The 24053-nt window shown below is 38.9% G+C and overlaps 1 protein-coding gene across 5 annotated transcripts in view; it reads right to left on the reverse strand.

The window, feature by feature from the left end:
* Window positions 1-24053, reverse strand: part of STAG2 (stromal antigen 2) — a 182683-nt gene that overhangs the window by 114920 nt on the left and 43710 nt on the right. For all 5 annotated transcript variants that reach the window (XM_037908707.2, XM_037908708.2, XM_043522951.1 and 2 more), the window contains one exon: window positions 3874-4016. In XM_037908707.2, the coding sequence (XP_037764635.1) occupies window positions 3874-3917 (44 nt within the window). In that variant the 5' untranslated portion in view covers window positions 3918-4016. The remainder of the gene's footprint in view (window positions 1-3873; window positions 4017-24053) is intronic.

A 24053-nucleotide genomic window follows, 5' to 3' on the forward strand; every position in this document is an offset into this window, starting at 1 on the left:
TAGAAATTTCACATTGATACCTTATTTGCGTTTTGTCAAATCTGCTATGAAAATGTTCTTAAAACAAAAACGTGCTGGGTCATCATCCGAGACTGCTATAACATGGAATATGTGGCAGAACGCAGTAAAACAGAACAGGAGACAGACAATGCTCCCCCAAGGAGTTTAGTCACAAATGTAATTAACGCACTTTTTTTTTTTTTTTTTTTGAAACAAGCTTCATCGGCATGGAAGCATGTCCTCCAGAATGGTGGTTGAAGCATGAAGGGGCATACGAATGTTTAGCATATCCGGCACGTAAATACCTGGCAATGTCTGCTACAAAAATGCCATGTGAACACCTGTTCTCACTTTCAGTTGACTTTGTAAATAAGAAGCAGGCAGCAGTATCTCCCGTAAATGTAAACAAACTTGTTTGCCTTCGTGATTGTCTGAACAAGAAGTAGTACTGAGTGGACTTGTAGGCTCTAAAGTTTTACATTGTTTTGGTTTTGAGTGCAGTTATGCAACAACAACAAAATACATTTGTAAGTTACACTTTCACAATAGAGATTGCACTACAGTACTTGTATGAGGAACTGAAAAATACTATTTCTTTTGTTTATCATTTTTAGAGTGCAAATATTTGTAATAAAAAATATAAAGTGAGCACTGTACACTTTGTATTCCGTGCTGTAACAGAAATCAATATATTTGAAAATGAAGAAAAACATCCAAAAGTATTTGATAAATTTCAATTAGTATTCTACTGTTTAACCATGCAATTTATCATGATTAATTTTTTTAATCGCAGTTAATTTTTTTAGTTAATCGCGTGACTTAACTGTGATTAATCAACAGCCCTAATATAAATGTAAGAGTTAGGAAACAAAAAGGCCACCTGTTCCTACAGCAATATTAACTTGGCTAAATTTCACCTACGTAATATTAGTATTTTTGCATTTCTTGTTAAATTTTGTTATTAAACCTTACATGTGTATCCTAAATTATACAGACTATGCACTGTATGCAAATTCATGTTGTCATAGAACCTATAACATTTGCATTTGCTGACATGCTTTTAAACTATGCAACCTTAAAAGTGATCTGCAAAGGGAAAGTGTCAGTACTTGCTTCTTTATAATATATTAAGGATGCCAGAAAGTTGAGAGCCCCTACAGTTGCAAAAAACATTTTCAAGCTAGTTGGTTTATTTTTTAAACTTTAGAATGATCAGGTATGTCAACATTTTGTTGTTCCCGTTTTGTAGAGGAGGACTCAGATATGGATTGGAATTGTCCCCAACCATTAAAAACACAGGCTGTAAGTCTTTAATAAAAAAACTTTCATCCCAAAACTTGGCATGTGAGAGTTTAATAGGTGTGAAAACCCAAATTCTAAACATATGATTAAGGGCTTGTCTACACAAGAAAGCTGTACCACTTTAACTTAGAGTATGACTTTAAACAGGTTTAATTAAACTAATGAAAAAGGCTGTGTATACACATCTATTTTGGTTAAACCACATTTATTTCAATTTGCTTTAAGCTGATTAGGAATCAGTTTAAATTAAACCACAATAAAATACTCTTAAAATAAAAGATGCCCATATAGATTTTTACACCAGTTGAAACCAACTTAAACTGGTGCAACTATTTCTTGTAAATAAGGCCTAAGAATTCCTCTTTCCTTCTTTCTCAACTGTTAAGTTTTACACCCTTAGTACTTCTGTTGTCATGATCTCACTAGTTCTCCAGATGTCCCTAGTCCTTCAGGAAAAACAACAGACAAAACTTACATCTTACATAAAACACAACACATATCACACACAAGTTTTAATTTAAAAACCTTTCAGAAGATACATTGTGAAGAAGCAAATAAATCACACAAACCCAATTCTAATTTATGGACATGCACACAATTCGGAGAAATTGTTTCTTGATTTAACAGTTGTGTGTATTTAATTTTCTTGGAGAGTGGAGCCAAAGGAAAAGAGAAGGGTAGGGAGTAATAGAGTTAAGTGACTGTGCTTAGTAACAGATTTAAATAGTTCCTACCTGACAGAAAGTTAACCTTAGAACTCTATCAGACTCTGCTAATAAATATATTTTTTAAAAGTCTTAAATACTGCTGATGATGCTCTAAATCCATTTTTTCCAATCACATATCTCTCTCCCCACCCCCAGTACTTTTTTTTATTGTCCCCAACCAACCTGAAGAAAGTTGGTACTCTTCATTAAGCACTAATTACATGCAGAGTTCAAATTTTAGGTACTTTTCAGCTGAAGTCATGACTCAAAAAAGGGTTTTTAGAATTTCTTAAGTGAACTACAAAGGAAAAAACTGATTATGTATAAAGAAGGCCTAAAAAGGTTTCTGTCTGTACCTATGAGATACATTTAGCTTTTCCTCCCCTGTTAAAAACAAAAAAGCCCACAACCCACATTAGGAACCCAGTTTTTGTCTACCCTGAAAGATTATGGATGACTGGAGAACCAGTAGGATATTATCACAAGTAACTGAAAAGTGATATCATCTACAGTTGAAGTTTATCAAAACACACACACACACATTGTTTTATATATATTTATATATATAGTGATAGATCCAGGCCAGTTGGGTACAGCAGAGTAGCAGAAGGCAGATATACTCGCCACTGGATTAACAGTTTTCTGTTCCCTGACTGACCAGAACAGGGGCTGCTCCAGGCTAATGAGAACACCGGACTCCAATTAACCCAGAAAAGAGTCAGGTGAGGCCATTAAACTAATGTGACCACCTGACTCTAATTAAGGCCCTTCTGATACTATAAAAGGGCTCACTCCAGTCAGGCCAAGGAGAGCCAGGGAGCCAGAGAAGAGGAAGTGCAGCTGAAGGGCTGGTTAACGAAGACACCCTCAAGTCATTGATAAGGGAGCCCTAAGGTAAGGGTGAAGAAGGGAGAAGCAGAAGAGCTGTGGGGAAGTGGCCCAGAGAAATGTAGCAACTCTGGCAGTGAAAGGTTGGCTGCCAACAGCTGCTACCCTTAGGGTCCCCGGGCCGGAACCCGGAGTAGAGGGCAGGCCAGGGTTCCCCCCAACCCACCACTACAGAAACACCTCCTGGGAGGGGAAAACAGGCCCCTGTCAGGACAAGAGGCTAAACTGTTTTGGTATGAGTCCATAGGAGCAACAGGGACTGTGGGAGTTCTCTCACCACCATTCTTGCTGGCTTATGATGAAAAGAGCTCAGTAGACTGTATCCCTGGCTCTAGAGAGAGAAGGGCTAGATGGAGGGTTGCAGTGAGCCTCTGAAGCTAGCATAAACTGCTTGGAAGCGCGGGACCCACGGGGACAATGTCGGAGCTCTATGTACACACATACACACACACTTGGCAAAAAAGCAACTCTCTTAAGGATTAAGCAACCCTAGCCCTTTAAAAAAAGACCTCAATCAACATCTGTCTCCAAAAACAGGAACAAGACGACTTGACATTACTCCTATTTCTGTCCAGAAAATTTCTAATCCAAAGAAAAGTTTTTTTCAGAAAGCTATAAGCATCTGAAAAATGTTGCTATAACGGAAACTATTCTGTGACCATGACAATAGATTCTCCTACTAGCAAAATGCTTGATTAAAGATTCTAAAAATCTAGAGTAAAAAATAAAGTTAAACCAGTTATACAATTGCTATTTTAACTTTCTCTGGAAACACAGGACACCATTCAAGCAATGCTTTAGATTTAAATCACTGTAACTACTTGATAGAATAAACTTTGTTATGTATGTATTAAGCATTGTTCATTTTTCTGTTTTCTTTAGCAATTAATCAAAGCAACAGTGTATATTGTCATTGCACCTACAACAAATGTGTTTTACCTTAAAAAGTTTGGCCACTGCAATTTTAATTACTTACTGAAGGAGAGTAAAATCACTTGGTATTTCTGGAGCTGCTATCATTTCTTTATCATCTTCTGGACCACCACTGTATTGGAAATATGTTCAAAAAACAGTTTACGGTGCGCAAGCACGTTTTCTTCCTTTCACAAAAGACAATTCCTATTAAAAAAAACACAGACCAGGTCAATCTTTACTCTTAATGAAAAACACAAAAATGTTATGGTCATTAATGTCTTGTACTGTATATCAGCCTCTGACACATATTTCAGAAGACTGGAAGTTTATTTTCTCCTTTTAAATTACAATTTTTATAAGTGCTCTTCCCCCCATAATCTCTCCCCAAACTCCTGCAACAGCATCGCAATATTAAAACAAAATACAGCACAACATGGTAAATGATATACAGAAAAAAGTCATTTTAGAACGTGAAGCGGCAAGGAGAATATGCATGCATTCCTTATTAGTCTAGATCATTTTAGAAGACTAATCTAAAGAACAAAACTTCAATTTCTTCTTTGAACCAAGGCCTTGTCTGCATCCGCAGTAGCTACACACCACCGTGAAAAGCAGTCTGTGTCCACAATGCAGTGAAAGGCTCTGGCAAGGAGGCAGTGGGGAAAAGCTCTGACAGAAAGGAGCTGCCAAAGCCTTTCCCCACTGCCTCCTTCTGCAGAGCTTTTCCCCAATGCCAGAGCCTTTTACCAAAGGGAGGCAGTAGGACACTTAACTTCTAAAAATAGAAGTGTAGACATAAAAGGCACTGTGAACCATTTAGGGTATACACCCTAAGCTTCTGGTGTGTCCACACTACTAGACCAAGCAGTGCCTGTCTGCACTGTTATTTATATCAGTGCTAGCGGGGCATGCAGCGAGTGTATACTACATGCCACATGTAGTACATGTTAAAAACACACAAGAAGGGGGTCTAAGAGATATTGGCTTTTCTGCATGTCTACTCTTCAGTGTGTTTAATATGCCAGATTAACATCAATTTTTACACTAAAAGAACAGGAGCTGACTGTCTAAAGGGGCCATCTTGATTATCACTTCAAAAAATTTTTTTTCTCCTTCTGATAATAGCTCATCTTAATTAATTAGCCTCTGACAGTTTGGATGGCAACTTCCACCTTCTCTGTATGTGTATATATATCTTCTTACTATATGTTCCATTCTGTGCATCTGAAGAAGTGGGTTTTAGCTCACGAAAGCTTAAGTTCAAATAAATTTGTTAGTCTCTAAGGTGCCACAAGTACTCCTTTTCTTTTTACAGCAGTTTAGTGGTCCATCTAGTATGCTAGCAAGAAAACTCATAATGGACAAAAAATTAAAAAGTACTGCCATCTAGTACAACTGTGAACTATTATGGGCCGAGCTGGAAACACCACCTATCGTTACTTCCCATTATAAGAACCTTAGATGCTTAAAATTTAGCTAAAATTCAACTGTTCAGGCTGAAATTTTCATGGCTTCCAAGTAAGGCATGACCCCCCTCAGGCTTCTACATAGTACACAGAGGCGTGGCCAGGCGGCTCTGCTCGCCACCCCATCCGCAGGGCGGTTCCCAGCCAATGGGAGCTGCAGGGATGGCGCCTGCAGACGGGACAGCACGAAGAGCTGCCTGGCTGCACCTCGGAGCCGAAGGAGAGACATGCTTTTGGGAGCTGCTTGCGGTAAGCGCCACCCAGAGACTGCACCCCTGAGGCCCCCCCCCTCACAGCCCAATCCCCTGCCACAGCACTGATCTCCCTCCTGCTTCTGAACTCCTCAATCCCAGCCCAGAGCCCCCTCTTATACCCCAAGCCCCTCATCCCCAGCCCCACCCCAGAGCCCCATCCCCCCTCCTGCCCCATCCCTGATCCCCTCCCACCCTCCGAACCCCTCAGTCCCAGCCCGGAGCACCCTCCTGCACCCCAAGCCCCTCATCCCCAGCCCCACTCCAGAACCCGCACCCCCAGCCAGAGTCCCCACCCCCTCCCACACCCCTACCCCCAATTTCGTGAGCATTCATGGCCCGCCATACAATTTTCATACCCCAATATGGCCCTCGGGCCAAAAAGTTTGCCCACCCCTGGTCTAGTATCTGAGGGATGGAGCAACGTTAACAATGAGGGTGTCATTAACTTAATGGTAATAACTCCACAACCAACATTTTACTTATTCCAGTGCACAACCGAGCATCACCACTCAGCCCAATGTATTGCTGACTGTTTAAAAAATACAATGAATAAACTGTGAGCTCAGGACAGGAGGTACATGTCACCTAAAGACAGGACGCAGAAGTAAAATGTCTAGAAACCGTTAATGATTGCTTCTTGGAGCAGCTAGTCCTGGAACTCACAAGGGTAGAGGCAATTCTTGATTTGGTCTGGCACACAAGATCTGGTCCAAGAGGTAAATACAGCTGATTCATTTGGTAAGAGCGACCATAATGTAATTAAATTTAAAATCCTTGTAGGCGTGGGAAATATCAAAGAAACGCTCCACCGTAACATTTAACTTCAAAAAAGGGAAAGGACACAAAAATGAGGAAGCCAGTTAAACGGTAATTAAAAGTAACAGTAACAAGAGTGAAATGCCTGTAAGCTGCATGGAAACTTTTTAAAAACATCATAATAGAGGCTCAAACTGTAGGTATACCCCAAATAAAAAAAATTAAAAGCAACACGACCAAAAAAACGACACCATGGCCAAACAGAGTCAAAGAGGTGATTAGAACCAAAAAGACATCCTTTAAAGAATGAGTCAAACTCTGAGGAAAATACAAAGGAGCCTAAACTCTGACATGTCAAGTGTAAAAGTATAATTAAGCAGTCCAAAAAAATATTTGAAGAGTAACTAGCAAAAGATACAAAAATGAACAAAAAAATTTTTGTACAGCAGAAGCAGGAAGCTTCCCAGACAACCAGTGGGGTCCACTGGACTATCATGGTGCTAAAGGAGCACTCAAAGAACACAAAGCCGTCGCAGACAAGCTAAATTAATTCTTTATATAGGTTTTCACTGCAGAGAATATGAGGGAGATTCCCACACCTGAGCCATTCTTTTTAGGTAACAAATCTGAGCAAACGTCAGAGATTGAGGTCAACAGAGGACGTTTAGGAACAAATTAATAAATTAAACAGGATTAAGTCACCAGGACTAGATATCATTCACCCAAGAGTTCTGAAGGAGCTCAAATATGACACTGCAGAACAACTAGCTGTGGTATGTAACCTATCACTTAAATCAGCTTCTATATCAAATGCCTAGAGGATAATTAACACAACACCAATTTTTAAAAAGGCTCCAGAGGTAATCTTGGCAATTACAGGCTGGTAAGCCTAACTTCAGTACCGGGCAAACTGGTTGAAATTATAGTGAAAAACAGAATTATCAGACACAGATGAAAACAATATGTTGGGGAAGTCTCAACATGGCTTTTGTAAAGGGAAATCATGTCTTATCAATCTATTAGAATTCTTTGAGAGGGTCAAAAAAACATATGGACAAGGGAGATACAGTGTACCTGAACTTTCAGAAAGCCTTTGACAGGGTCCCACACCAAAGGCTCTAAAGCAAAGAAGCAGCCATGGGGTAAGAGGGAAGTCTTCTCATGGATCAGTAACTAGTTAAAAGATAGGAAACGAAGGGTAGGAATAAATGATAAGTTTTCAGAATGGAGAGACTTAAACAGTGGTGTCTGCCAAGGAACTGTATTGGGATCAGCACTATTCAACATATCCATAAATGAGCTGCAAAAAGGGGGGAAGTCTACAGATGATACAAAATTACTTAAGATAGTGGAGTCTAAAGCGGAGGAGTACAGAGCGATCTCACAAAACTGATTGTGAAACAAAATGACTGTATTTATCAACATTGAATTTAATCTAAGTAATGCATATTGGAAAACAATCCCAACTATACACCAAAAATGATGGGGTCTAACTTAGCTGTTACCACTCAAGACAGAGATCTTGGCGTCATCATGGATAATTCTCTGAAAACATCTGCTCAATGTGCAACGGCAGTCAAAAAAGCTAAAAATGTTAGGAACCATCAGGAAAATGATAGATAATGAGACAGAAAATATTGTAATGCCACTATATAAATCTATGGTATGCCCATGAAGTTCTGGTCTTACAAAATCTTGCCCTATCTTACAAAAGATATTGGAATTGGAAAAAATACAAAGAAGAGCAACAAAAATGACTGGGGTATGGAACAGCTTCCATAGGAGGAGAGATTAAAAAAGACTGGGACTATTTAGCTTACAAAAGAAATGACTAAAGGGCGGATGTGACAGAGGTCTACAAAATCATGACTGGTGTGGAGAAAGTGAATAAGGAAGTGTTATTCACCCCTTCACATAACACAAGTAGGGGTCACCCAATGAAATTACTTCTGTTTTAAATCTGTTGCCTATTACTTCTTCACACAACGCACAGTCAGCCTGTGGAATTCATTGCCAGGAGAGGTTGTGAAGGCCAAAAAGTATAACTGGGGTTAAAAAAGATTGAAATAAATTGCGAAGAATATTTGATAGGTCCATCAGTGGTTATTAGCCAAGATGGTCAGGGACTCAATCCCATAATAAATTAATGCTTCAAAATATTTGACCATTTTTACATTATTTTATATTTGATCCATCAATTGACCAATTATTTTTGGAACAATCAAATGCTCAGTCCTAATCTGTAATCACCACAGTACAGTCCTATCCAGAATTTATAAAACAGCTCAAGGTACCAAAGTCTCAACATTAGCCTGCTGTTAAGCGAACATGTGTGAAACCCCTACTGGGAAAAATGTTTATATCATCCTCTAGCAAATGGCCCACATGGAAGATAACAGTTTACTATTGCTACCAGTTACTCAGTTAGTGAAGTGGTAGATGTCTGTGCTGTAGATATGAGGCAGAGAAGTAAAGTTATTTGTCCGCAGTCAGAGAGAGAGTCTGTGTGTGAACAGCAATTACAATACATTCCTAGTTCTGCACTTGGACCATATCTGTCTCAATATTAGAATCTGTAAAAATATAGTTCTGGACAATATTGTTTCATATAACCACAAACACTTTTAAAGAATATAATCATCACAAACTGAGTAAAGGAACGTATAAACTGTTCAAAAATAATCTCAACACAGAATTAAATTATAGATTTGGTGCATCTCATTCTGAAATTAAAGACATCATCTATTAAAACTAGATATCTGGAGTTTTGTGGCGACACACTCTGCGTGTTTCATAATTAGATTCCTAGCACAAACAACAAGAAAACCAGGTGATTATTCCTGAAGTATTGAATTTCTACCTTCTAATTATAGAAAAGAGGGATATGAACCTGTCTCTTAGAGCTAAAAAGTCTGTTACAAAAATAGAAGTGTTTTGGGATTGTTTTTGAGAGGGGAGAAAAACAGAAGAGGGGAGGGTCCTAGCATTTGGCCAGCAACTTTCTCAACGTATGAGACGTCAATAAATTATTTACATAGTATCATCGGTGTGCAAAATGCTCTATATATCAGTAGGATGACACAGGAGTTTACAACATTAATTCCAGCAAAAAGGTGCTGAGGTTATGAGAAGGATTAGGACCATAAAAAGTAAAAGGGCAGACATATGCTTTTGTTGTATAAGTATCTTATTAGGTCCTTTAACTTACGTTTAAAAAATAATAATAATAATAATACTTTGATGTAGTCAATTCAGAGCAGGCAGCAAAAAGAGCCTATTTTGAAGATGCCATTCCAACCAGCAAAAAACTGAACTATCCACAGTAAGCACAGATTTAAAGCCAGACCTTTGGCATCTAGTACTGGTATATGTATCTGCTAAGGTCAACATATATCTCTAATTATCATGAAACTGAAACTATCTTTCATATGTTTAGTACTTAAGCATTTAAATTTTGTCTATTTATATATTTCATACAGCTTTCAGAGTTTGTTGGCAAAATTAAGTTGACTTATGAGTTTATCTATGAATTTCAGAAGACCATGAGTTTTACTGAAACATAATTAACTTATTAACTTTTAGAAGAAAATGTATCATGCTGAAAGATCACAAGGTGGAGCTCTAGCCTAAAGCTAACTAAAGAAACTCTAGAAGACAGGTCATCCAGAGGTTGACCTAGTTATTTCTTTACAATAAACTTTATAATACATTGTTAAAAACAAAATACTGTAGCATATTTTGCTTACATTTGCCAAATCTCTATACAAAACAGTTCAAATACATCAAAAAAAGTTCCTGCATCTTGGGTGAAATTAAAAAACACATTTATTTGGAATCACTCTGGACTCTCCTTGGATATAAAAATGTCAAGGGCAACTATATCACTATATCATGACCTTGCTGAACTTTGTAGACAGTTCCAAAAATAACTACAAAAAGATTTAAATTACAATGTTTTACAGCTGTAGCATGTTCCATAGTGATGCATCACCATACTGTAACCAAAGCCCTTTATTTTCAGTTTCTATTTTGTTTATAATTTTCTGGAAACTTATCAGTGTTTATTACAAAAATTTAAAAAATGGGTGAAAATCAGTGCAAAAAATTAACTTCAGTGTTCTGAGTATATATTAGGGGAAGGAAGGACAGAAAATAAAACAAAGTACTTCTGATCTAGTTTCACACTCTGGAAGGAAAGATGGCAGCATGGTGACTTCAGCGGCCCAGATCACAAAGCTGCCATCTCTCCTTCCAGAGTGGGGAGACAGATCCGTGGAGTTCCGGCACTTTTCTTTTTAGGACTTGGGCAGTGACATGCAGATATGTACATACATGTATGTTTGCATCTTCCACTATGTCACCTTCTTTTAACAGGCAGCCTTGCGTTTACACTTAGACTAATTTATTATTAACATAAACACATCTACCTAATATATTGGATTTTCTTAATCAGTATTCAGTTTTTTTCTACCATTACGTCTCAAATAAATCAAATAGGTTTTGTAAAACCTAGGAAATTTTTGGTAAATAATCATTAAAATAAATAAATAAATAAATAGGTAAAAGCTGAAAGTGAAGGACCTTGACTATAACCTACCATTAAAGATTTAACAAACAAGAAGTGTAATACCATTATGATTCATTAAAGCGGGAGGTGGGAGAAAAGATCTCCAGTGATATCAGTCAGTCATTTAATTATATCAGTAATTTACAATGTATCAGTTGAGGATTCCATTACAAACACCTGTGATGGTACAAAAGCAAGGACTAAAATAAGCTTCTAACTCTACCCACAATTGGAGCTCTACTTCACTGCAAAGTTCACTCAAGTTATAACTTGCCCCTAACTCCAGTCCCTTATACAAAATAAACTGAGTTTAGTACTACTTTTAACTCAAATTGGCTGGCCTGTGACAAGGCATAAGCTAAAACTTGAGTATGAACTCCTCCTCAGGTGTTAACACAACCAGAGGCTAGCACCACTCAAGTGCCAATACGCTCCAATGCCTTCCTTCTTCTCCATGTGCCCAAAAAAAGACAGACAAGTTCTCCCACAATTCACTTGGAAAAAATTTAGAAAGAGATTCATTTTACTACAGCGCTAAGGACCATGGGATGTGCCCCCAGAAGTCTTGGCATCCCACACAAGTGAGTACAGTGTGAGCGTGTACACACCAACTTGAGTACTATTTTGCAATGTGGCCGCTCTCACTTGCGCTAAGCTAAGTTGAGAGAAAAGACTGAAATGTAGATAACTTCTTAACTCTGAAGTGAAAACATATCTTTAGTCAAACTTTACTTAAATGTAGCAGCAGATACCTGTAATATAAGTCACCACTTACCAAACAACCCAGTAATATGTAATCCCACATATGGTGCCAAAAGGTCGGGTTTAATTCAGAATTTGTTATTAATGGTGATACAGAGAGAGAAAAGCAAATTATCTGAACTGAATTTACACTTAGAGACTTATAAAGAAATAAAGTAAAGTTTTATATCAGCTCTCTTTTCTTTCCTTTTTTAAAAACAAAGCTCACATCTCTTAAGGAGACTATTTCACACTTAAAATTCAGGATAAACATCAGGAAGAGATGCAAAGAAAAGAATGATGGTCTTACGGACAGGTCATGATTCTGTACATTGGGATTCAATTTCTCATCGAGCCACCAACTTCCTATTTGACCTTAGGAAAGTCACAATCTACATTGTGCCTCAGTTCCTCATCTGCATGGAGTGACATCTGAAGAAGTGGGTTTTTTACCCACAAAAGCTTATACCCACATAAATCCGTTAGTCTTTAAGGTGCCACCAGACTCCTCGTTGTTTTTACTCAAGTTACAGAATCACTCAAAAACGATAAATACATAAAACAACAACACAGAATCATGCCTGAAGTGACAATTGGACGTTTCACATGCTCTAGATTGAACTGATCACATTACAGTAGCCACAGTCACAGAACGAATTGCTAGGGTGTTGCAATGTGACTAGATGAGTGCCTTGTTGCATTTTTCCACTGTTGTACATTTAATATGGAAGGGATTAAAATATTTTACAAGAATATTTTAAATATAGAGAACATCTAACTTCTTCCATGCTTAAGAACTTCAGCATTGTTCTTTTATCATAACAATGGTCCATTACCCGCATTCTAGAGGACAGTTTAATACCCCAATAAAAGGCAAACAATTTGCTTTTATCACTCCTTTGCTGACCCTGACACTGTTTTTCCACAAAAGCTGAGCTTCTCCTCTAATAGCGTGGCTCCAAGCACTAGCCCTTTCTGAAGGACTTTGTATTTTGCTAGACTAGTGATAGAATTTGTGGGATTTGGCACCACAGCCTGTTCTTCCGCCTTCCCCCTCCCTGTGTCTCCCAGCCAGCAGGAAAGGGATGGCTGGGAGCCGTCACCGGGGTTATGTACTTCAAAAGCAGGAGCAAAGATTGAACATTTTCCACCTCCACTGTCTTAGAAAAATCCTTGGAGTTATTTGGTACCAATGGATCATCATTAACAAGATCCTTGAGAGAACCAGCCTAAAGTTTAAGCAGAATATGCCGGACCTTTGCAGGCTTTGCTGGCTGGGACACGTAGAATGCATGCCTCAGGACTGACTGCAAAAGGCTGTGCTCTATGGTCAACTTAAGAACTCGCCGCAACACAGAAGGAGACCAAAGCTCCAACAGAGCAATGAGGTCAAAGCAAGGCCTCAAGAAATTCAGCATTCCCACTGATAACTATTGTGGGAAGGATTTTCCCAGTTAAGTTTGCAGAAGCCAAGTTAAGACTGGTGCAGTCACTGCACAGCGCCATCAGAGAGCACAGGCTGAGGTCCAGAGGCAAGCCAGGGAGCAAAGTATGCTTCAACTTCCATCTGGCAAGTGGACATGTAGCTACTGTGGGAAGCACTTGCACATCAGGCTCTTTCCCATGCTATCACTAAGCACCACTGTCAAGATGTTGGACAGCCATATAAAAGGCAAACAGAAGTGGTCGAACTGACCTTACATACACCATCTATTCCTTGTTTTATATAGCTGTCAGGTCACCTCTGATGTAGTTCTAATCTTTTTTAATCTTTCCTCCCATGGAAGGATCTCCATGCCTCTAGTAATTTTTTGTTGCCTTTCTCCACACTTTTTATTTCTTCCTTATCCTTTATAAGATAGGGTGACCAAATCCAAAAAACAACAATGTTACGGTATACCACTAATATCATTATGCCATTATACAACAAAGCTGTTATTCTCCATCCCTTTATAAAAATTGAACACCATTTACTTTTTTGAACTTCTGCACACTGAGCAAGTGCACTCGCTGAGCTTTCTACAAGAAGATCTAGTTCGCTCCATGACCACCCTCCCAAAAAAATCCATCCACAAGTGGTTATTTACAGTAAATTTGGTACCTATAAACATATGACAGGTTTCAGAGTAGCAGCTGTGTTAGTCTGTATTTGCAAAAAGAAAATGAGTACTTGTGGCACCTTAAATAAATTTGTTAGTCTCTAAGGTGCCACAAGTACTCCTTTTCTTTTTGCATAAACATATGAGTAGTTTGTATAAATGTTTCGTATAAATGTTCCCACCATTTTCTATATCAACAGCACTGATCCCAGCACAGATTCCTGGGCATCCCTATCTTAGCCTCCTGGCATGACAGATACATTTGATATTTGAGCAGAATTGTTTTGATGTCGTTACATTTATCTATTTATAACTATGACCATCTTACAGTAGCACTGAGGCCTCAAGGTATCTCCTTCAATCAGGATACAAATGACTTCAGTTTGTTTGCATTCTTCAATCTTAATTAGGCTGGTGTACTTTCCTGGCCTTATAGCTTCAAAACAAATTAGTATTTCAAGAATTTTAAAAAATTGTTAAAAAGAGGAAAGGTTTTAAAGTGTGTTCCAAAAATGTCTAGCTCAAACCTCAAATGCTATATTACAAAAATGTTATAGATTTATGAAATACCAAATATTAAGGGAGCTATTTTCAAAAGCACTCATAATTGGCCTAACTCTGCCACCATTAAATTACTGGTAAAACTCCCATTTGTTTTGTTCTGTAATGAAATGTGTTGTTGGATCTATACTGATGTTATTTATTATACTTGACAAAATATTTATTACAAGTATGTAATTATTACAGGTCAGAATTATAAAGTTACTCAGTTTGATTGACAGAATTATTTTTATAAATAGGAGAAAAATGAAACTTTTTTATGAATAGGAATAAATGAGGCTGTTTCATATATGTACTGTTGTGAGTTTAAGCATGCCTTGCAAGCATGTTTTTAAACTATATTACATTGTTTAGCAACAGGATTTTTTTTATATTCGTATTGCAGTATATGGAATAACTGAATAAGAAATCTGATTCTATTATCTAATAAAACAAGATTTCCTACCTATATTCTGCTTCTCAGAAGAGTGCATCTTACAGGATTCTCACCCCTGGACCTGAGGTTTTTGGGTTTTTTTAAAATCACAATATTCAGAAAACTCCTAGATCTAAACAAAAATACATATATATTTTTAACCATTAAGAATGGTAGTGAGATAGAGTAAGAGCTAAGTTCCCTAATGTTTGTCATGCATCACGCTTTGGTAAAGAAATGACATCCTCCAGATGTTACAGTCAGTTCCTTGGACTGCATGGAAGATGAAACTCCTAGGGAATAAATAAAATAAAAGGCAATTCAGGATAGCTAACTGACAATCAAAATAGGCCTTATTGAAAAATGAATACCAAGGTTCAAGAGAAATGCCTCATAAAAGTGAAACCTCCAAACTCTGAAGAAAAGTAAGTTGGGGTAAGCAAGGTTCCTGAGAGGTATCTTTAGAGAAACAGAATTACAGATAAGTAAATTACTCACCTGCCCCAGAACTACAAAAAGAATTAAGAAAAGATTAGTTGGCTGGGATTTTTCAAGAGCCTAAAAGAGTTAGGTACCCAAGTTACATTCAAGTCTATTTTCAAAGTAGCAGCCGCGTTAGTCTGTATTCGCAAAAAGAAAAGGAGTACTTGTGGCACCTTAGAGACTAACAAATTTATTTGAGCATAAGCTTTCGTGAGCTACAGCTCACTTCATCGGGAATTGAGCATTTAATTCCTTCAAGTTTCTTGGAAATTTCCAACCAGATCACTATGCCCCACGTAAGCAGCACATTGTTCTTATTGTTTCCCTCCCTCCCTCAAAAGCCTGGTTACTGCAGAAGACATGGATACACCATACACAGTAAGCTACCAACTAGCTATATAATAAAACTAAGACCTGAATAACCTTTATTTTATCACTGCTGTCTACAGATTTGCAACAGCTTCAATTGTAGAGGTAGCATGATCCAGCAGATAGGGCGCTGGACTGGAACTCAGGAGAGTGCTATACTTTGTTCTTCCATTGAGCTGCTACTTGACCCAGAATACATGATTTCACTCTTCTACCTCTGTTTCTCCTCTCACCATTTAGGCTGAAATTTTCAAAAGGGGCTCAAGGTAGTGACACAGAGAGTGCTGGGACTCAGCAAATGAACCATCATTCTACAGTCAGTTTAGCCAGTCAGCCCCTGACACAGGTCCTGCATATGGAGAGAGGTAGCTGGGCCTGATAAAGGGAGCTCTCTGTGCAGAGACGTTTCCCACCCCTTCTAGGTAAGCTCAACAACTCTGTAAACAGTATGGCAGCATGAATATCTAAAAGGTGGTGAGGTGAAGCACTGTACATAAACTACACAGTGGTATCTACAAAAGGAAGGTCTCTGAGTGGTCTGTGAGTGACTAAAGATGACTGGAACAGAGGGTGCCGCATCACAGGAAGTTGCGCCTGAATATCCCAGCCTTACATTGTAAGCTCTATAGGAGGGGACTGTCTTAATAAAGGATAGCAATAAGACAGAAAATATGATGTCACTATATAAATCGATGGTACACCCCCACCTTGAATACTGAATGCAGTTCTGGTTGCCCCACCTCAGAAGAGACATTAGAATTGGGAAAAGGGCAAGAAAAATTATTAGGGGTAGGGGAACAGTTTCCAGGGAGAGATTAAAAACACTGGGACTGTTCCGTTTAGAAAAGTAACAACTAAGGGGGGATATTACAGAGATCTATAAAATCATGAATGGTGTGGAGAAAATGAAAGTGTTGTTTACCACTTCACAGAACACAAGAACTAGGAGTCACCTAGAAAAATTAATAGGCAGCAGGTTTAAAAAAAACAGAAGGAAGTACTTCTTCCCACAATGCAGTCAACCTATGGAATTCATTGTCACGGGATGCTGTGAAGGCCAAAAGTATAACTTGGTTAAAAAAGAGAAGGTTACTCATCTATGCAGTAACTGACGTTCGAGATGAGTGTCCCTGTAGGTGCTCCCCTGTTGGGTGTTGGTGCGCCCCTGAGCCGTTGTTCGGAGATTTTTACAGCACTACTCATATCGGCCGCGCACGCGTGGAGCCTGCCTCACACACCAGTCTTGTTTTAATAGTACGCATGCGCGGCTGAACTCCTCAGTTCCTTCTCAGCCTGGGAACAAAAAGGTTGGTGTTAAAAAGGTGAAGTGGGAGAGATGCTATTCTTTTGCGTGAGCTGAAATGTGCTCCTATGAACTCCAGTTGTTGGGTGGGAGTGAGTGTATATTTTCTTTGTCCATTCATAGGCCAAGACCATGGAAACATTGGACTGTCTATTGTGTGGCTTGAATGGCTTCTTGGAGGGTCCTAGCTTTGAAAAGGCAGTTGTCGAGGTAAGTAAAAATTATGATTCCCTGCCTTCTGAGATGAACTGTTACAACTACGAGGAGTCTGGAAAAGACACGAGGCGCAGTCGAGAGGCGGAAAGGTAAGGACCCTGTACTGGTAATGTTGTGAGCCCAGAACAAAGCAAATAAAATATCTGTGGGCAGGATGTATGGTCATAGGAACATAAGCATCCTGCAGGTTGAGGGCTGAAAATCAATCTCACTGCTCCAGTGCTGGAATTATGGCTGCAAGAGTCACCATTTTGTATTTTTTTTTAATTTAACAAATTTATTGAGGCATCTGAGGTAGAGAACGGGTTGCCATCCTCAGTTTTCTTTTATGTTAAAAAGTAATGGGAGTAAAACCCTTTTCCTCTGTGATGGTCAGGCACTGGTTCTACTGATCCTAACTGGAGGAGGTGATGCACCTCTTGGTGGAGCAGTTGTTCGTGAGAGGGGTCCCTGAAAAGAAACAGGGTGGGAGGGACAGGTGGGGGGCAAAGATAGGAAGGGAATAGGCACTGAAGGGATGATGTTTTCTATAGCCTCGATCACATATTCAAATTTGCTTATTAGTGGGATGGGGATGACATGGAGGCGATGCATTGATACAGCAACATTGATATCTTGGTCACTGACATTGTTGTTCATATGCTCTATGACACTGTTGAGTATACATTAGGTAAAGTGGACGTTGATAAGGTTGGTACCTATGTTGTCTCCTCCTATTTGCAGGGGTTTGGATATTGAGACACTATAATTTCGTTCTTGAATCCTTCATGGAGTGAAGTACATCATTGGCGTTACAGGCAAATAGCTTTTCACCATCAAAAGGGAGATCTTCAATGATATTCAGAACCTCGTGAGGAAAAAACTATGAAAGCCATGAAGCACGACACATCACGAATGCTGTAGCAATGGACCTCGCAGCTGTCTTAGCAACATCAAGCACAGCTTGTCATGCGGTACGGGAGATGATTTGTCCCTCAGAGACTATGTCTTTAAATTGATGGGATTGGGTTTTTTTGCCCTCTGGAATGTCATCCATAAAGTCCATGAGTTTCTCATAATTTCTGTGGTCATATTTTGCAAGAACAGCCGCATAATTAGCTATCCAGAATTGTAATGTAGACAAAGCATACACCTTACAACCAAGCAGGTCCAGCCTTTTACTGTCTTTATCAGTTGGGGTAGATCTGGGAAACTGGTGATTGTTCTTTTGATTAGCTGCCTCTACTACCAATGAGTTTGGCGCTGGGTGAGTAAAAAGTAAGTCAGATCCTTTGGAAGGAATAAAACATTTCCGGTCAGCTCGCTTACGGTCGGTGTGCTAGTAGCCAGTGTCTGCCATATGGTTTTGGTAGGATCCATAATGGCTGAATTTATAGGTAAGGCAATCTTGGATGTGGAAGGAGGTTGCAGGAGATCAGTCAACTCACGTTGGTTTTTAGAAACTTCCTCCAGATTAATTCTCAACTCATTGGTGACACTTTTGAAGAGGTCTTGAAATTTTAAGAAATCATCTGACAGCATTGGTGGGGGAGGCAGTATAGCCTCATCCTGTGTGGATATGGCTCCACAAGGGTTGGGGAAGCATGTGTAGTGTGTTCATCGAAGTGTGGAGTAATAGTTTGTTGTTGTGTCTCATTCATAGCCATATGCACTGGTGGTGGCGAGGTGGCATTGCTCCTATTTTTGGCATCTTGGCGATCATAGTGGAATCGCTTATATGGTGCCCATGAACCCCAGTATTGCCACTGACTGGGAAAGGGTATAGGTGGTGCCATCCACGGGTTTGTATAACAGGGAAGGAGGTCTTTGATGAAGGAAGACCTAGATTTTCTGTGACCAGTGCTGATTTGGGTCTGTGACTGGGAGAACTGGTATGGTGAAAAGTCTCCCTGCACTATGGCTTCCTCATCACTAGAAAAGTGAGATACAGCCAGAGACAGCTGTCCAGACTGCATGCGAATGTCCGTAGAAAAATAGGTTTCCTTTTTTGTCCTTTTTGGAGGCGGGAGAGCTGTCACTTACTGAGGAGCCCGTACCTGGGTCAGAAGCAGGTCGAGTGACTTTTGCATAGGAATCATTTGCAGTAGGAGTTCTCTGTCTTTACGTGCCCTGAATTTTAATTTGGAACAATGGGCATATTTTTGAGGAATGTGGGACTCCCCTAGACATTTTATACACTGGGAGTGACCATCCAAGATAGGGACAGCGTCCCTGCACGTAGTGCACCGCTTAAATCCTGGGGAGCCAGGCATATTAGCATCGACCAGAGGATGAAGCGGGAACGAATTTTTTTTTTTTTTTAAGTTATTAGATAACTAGAGTGCTAAACTAAGGGAAAAAAGGATGTTGAATGAATAAGAGAAAAAGTTTTAACGAGCCTGCTGTAGGTCCGACTCCGGCCGGGGACGGCAGAGAAGGAACTGAGGAATTCAGCCACGCATGCGCGCTATTAAAACAAGACTGGTATGTGAATCACGCTCCACGCATGCGCGGCCAATACGGGTACTGCTGTAAAAATCCCCAAACAACAGCGCAGGGACACACCGACACCTACAGTGGAGCACCCACAGTGACATCTCTCGAAAAAGAAGATAGATATGTTCATGAAGGATAGGTCCAACAATGGCTATTAGCCAAGATGGTCAGGGACACAAACCCATCTTCTGGGTGTCCCTGAGCCTCTCATTGCTAGAGCTAGACGACAGAGGATGGATCACTTGACATTAGCCCTGTTCATTCCCTCTGAAGCAGGGGTTCTCAACCTTTTTCTTTCCGAGCCCTCTCTCCCCACAACATGCTATAAAAACTCCGCAGCCCACCTGTGCCACAACAACTATTGTTCGGTACATAAAAGGCTGCATTAGGGGGTAGCAAGCAGGGCAACTGCCCGGGCCCCACACCAAAGGAGGTACCGTAAAGCTAAGTTGCTCGGGCTTTGACTTCAGCCCCAGGTGGGGGGAGGGAGGGGTTGGTGCCCCAAGCTGCAGTCTCATGTGGCAGAGCTTTAATTTTCTGCCCCAGATTCTAGCAAGTATAATGCTGGCCTTGGTTGGCGGACCCCCTGAAACCTGCTCACAGGCCTCAGGGTACCCCGGGACCCCTGGTTGAGAACCACTGCTCTGAAGCGTCTGGCACTAGGTCCCTGTCAGAAGACAGGATACTGGGCTAGTATGGTCATTCCTGTGTACTTAATATGTATTTGTACAATGCCTTTTACAATGGGTTTCCCTAACGTGCTACCAGAATACAAATAGTAAATTACTACTACCACAATAACGAACAGCTACAACTACAGCATTACTCTATTTCATTGGCCTCTGTAGGCCTGACTGTAAAAGGAAAAAAGCAACATATTGGCTGAGTTCGAATGGATGCCTATTTGTGAAAGTCCTCGCAAAGTCCTTGCTAGTGCATAGAACGCTTATTAGCATAATAATTCTGAGAACAACAGCAGAGCACTGTATTCATACTGATGCTCCTGATATTGCTGTTATACAAGCAAGAGGTGGTTAATCAATATCAGTTCCTAAACGATTTACCTACTGGTGCAGAAGATGACTGAATGCTACAAGTTAATCTATGCCATTGGAACTTAAAAAGAATGGCCCAAACATTGTGTTTCATCAAAACCTTATTGTTTGAAAGGCCTGTAAAAACTAAATGCTAAATAGATCTTGGGTTTTTATTTTTGCTTTTTAGACTAACAGTTTGCTATTTCCATAAAAGCTTTGACACATGATATTGATACACAGGAAATCTAGATAAAGAACACACTATCTTCACGTTAAAAAAATCATCCTTGTAATTTCACCCCTCCTTACATCTGTGCCATTAAAAAAAAGTCATAACTTAAAGCTCATTTAATATCCACTCCCCCAAAGACTTGTACTGATGTCCATATTATTTGTTCAGCAATTGGTGGCATCAAATACTACTCTTTAAGTGAGAGCAGCAGCAGTGTGTATTGCACGATTTTCATGCAACTTACAGGCTAACTGACCTTACACGTGACATAGGTTATCAACTAACCAGTTCTACAACTATTATGACAAGACTTTATCATCATATACAAAAAAGTCACTATAAACAACTATTTAAAAAAATCCTCCTTACTTGCTGGGGAAGAGAGGAAGATTGTGACAGAACGAGTTAATGCGGCAAAGTAACTTACAGAGACCTAGAATTAAATTCTGTTACAAGTGAAACATGTTATAGCAATCTGGATTAAGACCACAGGATACTTATTTTATATCCTAAAACCACCATAAAAAAAGACTGGCATTATTCAAGCCAGCAGTCCTTTCAATTCCGGAAAGGACTACTTCTGGCAGGTTAAGAATTGTGGTTACTGAAAGAGCTATAGCTTGCTGCTTTTATAAAACTCAGGAAGAAAATACAATTATTTGTTTTACAAAGGTAACAAATAGACAACTGCTTTCAAAAGTACCGAAAATTTAAAAGCAAAAATGTCCCACTGCGCCGAAATCTCTTAGGTGCTTTTGAAAAGTCTTCCCATAAAGCCTTAAGGATACTATGCATCAAGCTTACTAATGCTAATCAACCAAAATTCAAACTGAACTGAAGGACTACCATGGTATCAAAAGGTGCTTAAACTGCAACAAAATTTTCCATCAAATAATTCAATCCATAATCCATGTTGTTGAAAAAAAAATAATAAAATAATAAACATTTAAGTAAGGATAGTGTCTCATCAAGGTAAGAATGAACAGTCATACTCCAGTCACAAAATGTCAAGTGCATGGTGGAAAAAAATCCCAAAATTCATTGGTTCCACTTCTTATGTATCCTTTATTTTGAAATAAAAAAAACTTCAAGTACTTAATATTAATTGAAGAGTTTAAAATCATTTAAAACAACTACCATGGTATCTATTACTTCAGTAGGGAGATGATGTTCAGTACTTCAGCAGATGATATTCAAGAAAGTAAGACTGAGCAACTGCTGTCACCTTCTCTTCAGTGCTGTTCTTCTTTTATCTTTTGCAAAAAGTAGCAGACGCAGCAGTGCCAGACAGATGTCTCAAACAAGTTACATGCTATGAATTCCCCCCCCCCCCCACACACACACACACACACAAAGAAGAGAAATAAAGGAACCCAGTACTCCCTACTATCCCAGCTCACTAAGTTATAAGAATTTCTTCACACTCAGCATACCATGAAGATCACACTAAGTGCATAGGGCTCAAAAGGTATCAATGAAACTGCTTCTGCTGTTGTCACACTCACCTACACACATGAAAATTCTCAAATGTAAATAAGTATTTTTGAAAAAAAAAAACAGGCTTCTCTGAAAGCTGTAACAAAAATACGTTTGATATGAGCAAAGCGATGAACAGGCAAAGTATGTCACAAAACCTTATACTCAGTATCATACTTCACCTACATATTCAACATCCTTTTGCTATTGCTTCTCTTATACAAGACATAAGAATAGACTACTATTTTGGGGCATTCTCTTCTAATAAGTTTTCCATTTTTACAGATTTTTATTGCAATTAACACTATAGTTATTGGAAATATGATGACATTTTACTGTGAGATTTTAGTTTCCATATTAGTTTAATATTTGTAATCTAGTGAATTTTTTAATATAGCAAATCAAATCTGACTTATCTCTGGGTTAAGATGAGGAATGTATCTTAAATAGTCTGCTTCTACCAGTATAGAAAACTGCTTCAGCCACCCAGTTTTAGTTTTTAACCCAATATTTGGAATTGTATAATCCTGTGTTTTGCCGTTTCTGCTGATGCTTGATTTGACATCAACGATTACTTTAATTTATTAGATATCAGGTACTACACCAGCTACTGATTCTCCCTGCTAATTTTTGTGGTTTCACAATCGTATTATTTTAGTGTTTCTTTTCCCTATTTCTGTGTGAAAGACCCACAAAAACAGGAGAAATTAACTAACTATACAAGGGCAGCAATGAAACTGACTAAACACAAAGGGCTGTCAAGTACACAAAGGAAACAAACCGAAAAAGAAAAATCCCTACTGGTTTCTCCAATTTCTTTCAGTTATACTAATCTTAGGTATTACTTGTAACAATAGCTGACAAAAAATTCAGAAAGAAGAGTGACTAAAGTTCACAGTATCACTTTTAAACTGCTATATTCCTTCTATTCCTTTCCTTTGGCAATACACCATTAACATGATGTATTACTTGAATACTAGTCAACATATTTCTCTAAAAACTATACTCCATGATGTTCACCAGTAATAGTGCTCAAATTTTCAATTTTAAGGCATTAACTTTTTTATAACTATTTATTCAATGTCAGTGCTTCTTCGCTCTAATGAGGCAGTTAGCCACCAATTGCAGAATTAATACTCAGCACTCTCAATCAAGAAAAGTGGTGACTGCCCAATATTCTGCTGTGACTTATTGCTAGCAGATGTGCTTCTTGTTAAGGATTTTACCAATAGCTTGCGATCATTTCTCTCATAATTCTATCATCTTGTTAAGTCTACAGTCTGTTAAAAGAGGTATTTTAAAAGTTAAAAAGACTGTTTTTTATAATTCAAACACTTTTACTGCTATTTATAGTAACCTCTAGATATTTGAAACTGAAGTCTACTTTTTCAAAAATATTTTTTCAGTCCCACATTAACTTGTTATTGTGGGGTTGCTCATGAATGCTGGCCTGCTGACGCATGGGGCAAAAGAACAGCTTAAGAAAACAGAATTTGGTTTAGAAATTCAAAACTGGGATAGGTTATTTCTTTATTTAATAACTCAGCATTTTATGGGGTAATATTAACTAGTGAATTTTTCAAAATATGTGCTTCAAATCCCCCAAGTACTGATCTTTTAATAAAAATGATGGATTGGCACTGAATTACCTTGTGTCTCGCTAACTCTTTAGACTGTGAATATAGAGTGCCAATCTTGTGTACTGCATATTCAAAAGGGCAGTTACTGTTGGAAATTGCTGTTTATATCAATAGGCAACAAAAGTCAAGTGCTGTTGTCTAGCCAAGTAAG

The sequence above is a fragment of the Chelonia mydas genome, chromosome 9 (assembly GCF_015237465.2).
Source record: "Chelonia mydas isolate rCheMyd1 chromosome 9, rCheMyd1.pri.v2, whole genome shotgun sequence".
NCBI classification, from domain to species: domain Eukaryota; kingdom Metazoa; phylum Chordata; order Testudines; family Cheloniidae; genus Chelonia; species Chelonia mydas.